We start from the raw sequence: 6338 nt of genomic DNA, 5'->3' as shown, positions 1-6338 counted from the left end.
ACTATATGATTGTGGGGGAAAAAAAACTGTCTCAGCTTTGTCCCATACATACACCTTTTCTTTACACCTGCTTTTATGTTAAATGTTAAACTTACTGCACTGTGATCAAAGCTGTGGGCCTTTGCTCACCCCTTAAGAACAAGAGTGTTAAGAAACATCTTCTTCTTCTTCTTCTTCTTCTTTCGGCTTTTCCCTTCAGGGGTCACCACAGCGAAACATGTCCCCTCCTTAATGATGCAGCACACTCTTTGGACCAATCAAGGACACCGATTAAAATTTCATTTCACGCAAGTCATTAAATGAGAATCTAAAAGAAGCTTATATGGAATATTATATTTAATCCTCCATAGCCAGCTCCTCGGCAGGAATCAGTGTCATTTTGTAAATGCTAGCTCAGCAGCTAGTTGTTTCATTTACGTAACAATTTGCCTGAATTTTTAAATCATGCATAAGACGTTTTTCTTTTCTTTCAAATGTTATGTTTGTGAGCATGAATTAACTATAATTGCAGCTTTAACATTTTGCATAAGACGTGTACCAGTATGACACAACATGATCTTTTGTGACTGACAAATCATGAGTTGAAGATGATAGATTCAGCAGTGGTATTAAAATATTTGACCTTGTTTTTAATTATTGAATCATTTCAGTGTCCTTTTTTCTTCTTCATCTCCCAAACTGACGGCATTGCTGGGTGTAGCTACACTGTGGATTTAAGTAAGCTCCAAAGTGGACTGTCAAACCACCACTATTATATGAATAAATCATTTACAACCTTTAATACCAGAAGAGTTTTACAATGTGCATAATTAAACATCTGACATGAGCAGTGGCATTCAATTACGTGGTTCAGACAATCAGTGGTTCTTCGATGCAAAACAGTTGCCCTGAGTCACAAGAAATCGAAGTCTGAAGAAGACGAAAAACATGAAAGAAAAGTTCTTGTTACACATCACAATGACGGAAAGATAGTTAAAACAATACTTCTATTAGAATATCCATAGGCACAAAGAATGGAGACAGTTAAGCCTGCAATTATTCTGAGTGCTTCAGATAAATCACGATGTAACAGGATAACCGTTTTTACCTTGAAGAAAAAGAACAGCGCTCATATAAAAAATGTTGCAAAGTCTAGAAGCTGATCATTTTCACTCCTGCTTCAAAGCTCCTACATGTAGAACTCTTATGTGAGTGAGTCAAATTGGTTTTTGGGTGATCTTTTCTGGTACAGCCACTGGAGGTCTCCAAAGTTACATGTTATTAAATCCCACGCATGTCACAGGGCCTTTAAAAGCAAAAATAAATATACAATATATTATGACAGAGCACACAAATTAAGATTCACATTATATGAGGGGAAACTCTCAGGATATACCAGCAACATTGGACAGCACCCAACATAATTTGTGACTATTAAAAATCACAATACTTATTTCCTGACAGCTTATTTGTTGAATCAGTGGCTTAAAAAAAACAAAAAAACATCAAAAGATGTAAAGCTGGATTCTTTTGACTCCCACGTACGAGGCCTCAGTCTATATGCATCCAATTATAAAGTGCAGTTTGAGTCCTGTTTTGATCCAGTGAAGAGATGGGAGATTTTTTTAAATGTTCGTTGGAAAGTAGAGTCCGCTCGCTGGAGGAGAGGCTATCTGGCCCCTCTGCGCTGTACGACAATAGTCCCTGCCACAATGTCATACACAGTCCTGTTGTGCTGGAAGAAGAGGAGAGTGATGAAGACGGGAAAGAGGAATGCGATGGAGAAGTTCTTATTAAGTGCCCGCACTGTCGAGCTGTGGAAGTGAGGACAAAATAAGAGGTTAGACACACAGACCAGTCCAACGTGGACGATCAAACGCTCATTTTGAGGACTAATCTAGACCAACCAAACCGTTTTACAATATTATCAAGTACAGTGCATTCATATGTCGTTAAAATTTATACTTTGTTTCATCCTCCTGATTAAAAAAGTAACAAATCCAGTGTGTGAGCACTCACGCAGAGAGGGAAACATTAGACGCTGGGACTACAAGGACCCGGTTGGGTCGGACCAGAGTGGACGTGTCACACGTCACCACCCGCAGGCCAAGCAGGAACTTCCCTGGTGTGGCACCACCAGCACCCCAAATACAGATTGTCTGATTGGACAAGAAGGACAAAACGTACAGCTGGTGAGTGAATGCAGCGCTTAGCATGAGATGCACATTGTTAATAACCCTGTGGTGAGGGCAGAACTTGTTAATGATACCGCACTGTTTTACAGTTCACTGTTCAACTAGAGTAAATTCATTTCCAGGTTCGCTCACACAAGGTCAAATGCTTTGAAGGAAGGAAACATGCCAGATGGCATTAGGCTGAGTCGGAGGAGCCTGAATGTCCCAGTGCTGCTTCCCACCTGGGAAAACATGCCACTAATGCACAAGTCGAACAAGAGACGTGCTACATGACTTCATCTCAGGCAACTGTGAATGCAACGTTGCATCACTGTCCTCTGTGGGAAATCCTGTTGTGTTGTAGTGGAACTCTGACTGTTCTCATTAGACGAGGGCATGTGGCAATGAGGCACGAATATGACAGGACAGGAAAGGGAGCGTGGCATATTTGGACTGGATTTTTTATGAAGACTCGAGTCTTTCAGCAATCAACCTCCCTCCCTGAAGATGTCAATGTAAAACAATATATAAGGGCGTGATTAACGATACTGCTATCTTAATTAAGAATACAAACACCGTTACTAAGGCTGACTTCTAACCAGCTAAAAATGGCCAACCATGCCAAGAAAATAAATGTGACCTACACGGCTTGACATGATTTTCATATTGCATATCACATCTGAAATATGACTCACCTCATAAACGCACACCAGCACCCTGTAGACCAGAGCTACGGCCATCATCTTCTGGAGATCCTCCATGGACGTGTTCTCGTCGATCTCCTCCACGATGAAGTGGGTGATAAATTTGGCAATGTCCCTTTAAAGAGGAGAGCGTTATGCCTATGTGAGGATGGATCTGGTAAACAGCTCGGCATTAAAAAGCAATGATGCAAACTCTTTGGTTGTGCAAATGTGGTTTGCATAAGTGACCCACAGCCACACCTCTGCACGGCTGAAAACTGTTGGAAGGTGTTTGTGCATGGTTCATTTGAAGGTTTTACATGTGGACGTCAGGGGCGTGGCCGGGGGGGGGCTGGGGTGGGCAGTGCCCCCCCAGGGACAAGCCCTGCCCCCCTGAGAATTGCCCTGACCATCCAAAGAAAACTGTCCAGAAAAAGGCCACGATTTATGACCTCGGTTTGTGTCTTGTATTGATAGAATAAATGCTGGTGGTGATTTTAAAATATAGGCTAGTATATATGTGCAAAGTGTACTTAATTTCTTTTTTGTTGTTATCATGCCCCTCTGTAATCTGTTAGGAATTTCTAACCAGAATGCGTCAAAATAGCGAAGTCTGCGTGCGCGATACCCCTACTGCTACTGCACTATCACGAACGTGGCTACTGCTTTCCAGTTGGTTCGTTTGAATAGGGGGCGTGTCAGTGCTCCCCTCGTAGGAAGCACAACGCCATGGGAAAATTTACTGAGCTCACACAGAGCATGTGTCCGTAGCTTGAGCTTTTGTCAAAGAAATTAAAATACCTGAGAACTTAGATTCCTGTTCCTATTTCGTTTTTCTCTGTAGTTTGGTTTTTACAAAGTAGTGGTTGTAGTTTTTGTTGAACTTGTTAGTTTCGTGACGTTTAGTCGACTTGTTGATTTGTGTAGATCACATTCGATAAGCTAGTCACAGCAGTCTGTCTGACTAGAAGCCTGCTAGCCACAGGACCGGAGGTCTGTGGTGCTAAACCAGTTGAATTGCCAGGGAGGCAGCCGGCAGTGCATGTGTCAGCTGCTTGAGCTTCCATTCTTCTTCATCTTTCACAAAGAAGTGATAGTGTTTTTTGTTGAGCTTGCCTTGTTTGTACTTGTTGATTTGTGTATCTCATTGATAAGTCAGCTAGTTACAGCAGTCTGCCTGTGCTAACACCTAGAGGCAGCCAGCCCTTGTCTTTGAATAAAAAAACATAACCCACATAGATGTTTAACATTTCTTTAACTAGTAACTAGTAGGAAACACCAAAAGACATGCATAGGTGGCTCATTAAAAAGCAGACTCCGTCCGCCCCTGTCGCTGCGCAAGCTTCTGACTCCACTGCACCCACCCCCTCTGTATACAAATTGTATATAGTTCTCTGCAAACCTATGGTGGCATCTATGGCTGTTTCTATGCAGGCCTAACTAAAAGGGTCCACACCCCCCATCTGTATACAAATTGAATAGTTCTCTGCAAACCTTCGTCTCAAGGCCTCAATTGTAGTGTTTTTCCACCGATTTTCAGGTATTATTTCTGCCCCCCCAGATGAGTTAATGCCCACCCACACATGCCATTCTGCTCACACTCGGGTGGACGTTTGTTTAGTCAAACATGTCCCCCCCCCCCCCCCCCACCCCCCCCCGAGCATTGTCCCGTGGTTTCACTCACTTCATACCACTCAGATGCATGATCCACAGCACGATGGTGGCCTTCACGCAAAACAGGATGAAGAAGTCCACTGTCTCAGCCAGGAACCTCTGGAGAGGAGAGGGGATGGTGTACTCCCGTCCTGTATGAAAGGCAAGCACACTGAGAATTTCACACATTTCTGCATCAGCCTGTCTAATACACAAACTCATATGATCACTGAGAGGCTGCAGTCTGCTCAAACTTGCCCGAGGTCAACAGAGCACACAGCAAGTTAAGCATATAAGCCTGTTTCCCCAGGGAAATGTACTTAAGCCTGCTTCGCACCACACTCGTGTAAAGCCCACACAGCACTGAAGGCAAACACAGGCCACTATCCACTCAAACTGATCCATACCTGCCTGTGCTGGATTCCCATTCTGCTGCTGGGCTGGCCGGGCGTCAGTCGCTGGGGTCGCGGTCGCTGCTGAGCTCTGTTCGGTCTGGGCACCACCCGGATGAGGTGAAGATGCTGGGAAACTGAGGGGATAAGGGTAGCTGTACCAGTGCCCCGTATCGAAAGCCTGCTGACCGGTGCCGGAGGTGGAAGCAGGTGTACCCGGTGTTTGAGCGCTTGTCCCCGGCGGAGACAAAGTGCACGGCGGTGGGAAGGCTGACAGAGCCAGCCAGCTCTGCCAGTTGGCATACCCCCAGTAATACTGCCACATCCACTGCTGCAACTTTGCGCAGTATTCCGTTGTTGCGGCGGTGTGAGGCGGCTTTGCGTCACTTTCAGGGCCGTCATGGCGGTTGTCAGTCGTCGTAGTCGCCACCATGTCTTCACGGTTTCGCCTAATTTGACGTGAAAATCTCTTTAAACGTCTTTAACGTCTTTAACGTCTTTAACGTCTCCTCCGCTCCGCGCCGCTCACCAGCCTCAGCAGGTTAGACAGCGCTAAGCTAAGCTAAGTGTCTTTGTAAATACAGGGATTTCCGGGACCTCTCGGCGTTAGACGTTACTCACCACTTAGGTGTCACTGTATAATTTTTCATTAATGCACATTAAAAAATAACATTTTATTAAGAATTATAACATCTATCTCATATATGAGCAGCAGATATCGGTTAAATACCATCATGTTGTCGAAATAGGTAATACCAGCCCCCCTGCTGTCATTAATGGTATGAGCCATTTAAAGGAGCATCCCGTGTATTTTTCATGTTTAGGAACAGCTCCATCATCAGGCGCAACAGCACCTCTCATGGCAGCTTATTGACATTTAAGTCAATCAATCAATCAATAAATATAAAATATTATACATATCTATTTCTATTTTATTTTAAAGAAATAACGTTTTTATTGGCTTCTTAGTCCAAAATATATACTGTACATGTACACTCATTTCAGCTTTACCAGCATGTCTTTTATCGGACAGGCTGCAATTTAATTTCACCTTGAAATGTTTTTGTGATATCACTGTATCAGTGTATAATTAAAGAACAGAGATATACCAGCTGTAAGGAATTAAACAGGTTCAGCAGATTGTAAAGTGTCTAACATTTACTTGACTAAATAAACAAAGATTCTCATTACCAAATGTTTGTTCCTTTTGTGATGACTTGTATCCGTTAAATTTGTATTAAAATGAAGGAGATTCAGCATGTTTTGTTTCTTTTAGGCAAGGCAACTTCATGTATAACACATTTTAGTGATGGGGAACTTGTAAGTAAGTAACTTTCTTCTTTAAACTGAAGTGAATGATGACAAACAAGTGACAAACAAGTGTGGAAATACAAATATCCTGCAGCATGAAGCAACATACATGTCCCTCCTCTTGGACATAATTCCATAAACACAAC

The 6338-nt window shown here is 43.1% G+C and overlaps 1 protein-coding gene across 1 annotated transcript; it reads right to left on the bottom strand.

Moving 5' to 3' along the window:
- Nucleotides 1–754: 754 nt before the first annotated feature.
- fam8a1a (family with sequence similarity 8 member A1a) lies at nucleotides 755–5595 on the bottom strand. The gene is made up of 5 exons (XM_010734990.3): nucleotides 4897–5595; nucleotides 4521–4641; nucleotides 2849–2972; nucleotides 1999–2138; nucleotides 755–1793 (listed from the first exon to the last, which is right to left on the bottom strand). Exons 1-5 carry the CDS (start codon nucleotides 5312–5314, stop codon nucleotides 1649–1651), a joined length of 948 nt encoding a protein of 315 aa, XP_010733292.2. The 5' UTR covers nucleotides 5315–5595; the 3' UTR covers nucleotides 755–1648.
- Nucleotides 5596–6338: the final 743 nt, after the last annotated feature.

The sequence above is a fragment of the Larimichthys crocea genome, chromosome XIII (genome assembly GCF_000972845.2).
Source record: "Larimichthys crocea isolate SSNF chromosome XIII, L_crocea_2.0, whole genome shotgun sequence".
NCBI lineage: Eukaryota > Metazoa > Chordata > Actinopteri > Sciaenidae > Larimichthys > Larimichthys crocea.
This window is presented reverse-complemented; position numbering and strand designations above follow the sequence as displayed.

Coding starts and splice junctions, on each gene's coding strand:
- fam8a1a (XM_010734990.3), bottom strand. CDS start 5,314: ATGGTGGCGACTACGACGACTGACAACCGCCATGACGGCCCTGAAAGT. Junction 4,642..4,896: donor TGGGAATCCAGCACAGGCAG/GTATGGATCAGT, acceptor CCTTTCATACAG/GACGGGAGTACACCATCCCC. Junction 2,973..4,520: donor ATGCATCTGAGTGGTATGAA/GTGAGTGAAACC, acceptor TCCTCTTTAAAG/GGACATTGCCAAATTTATCA.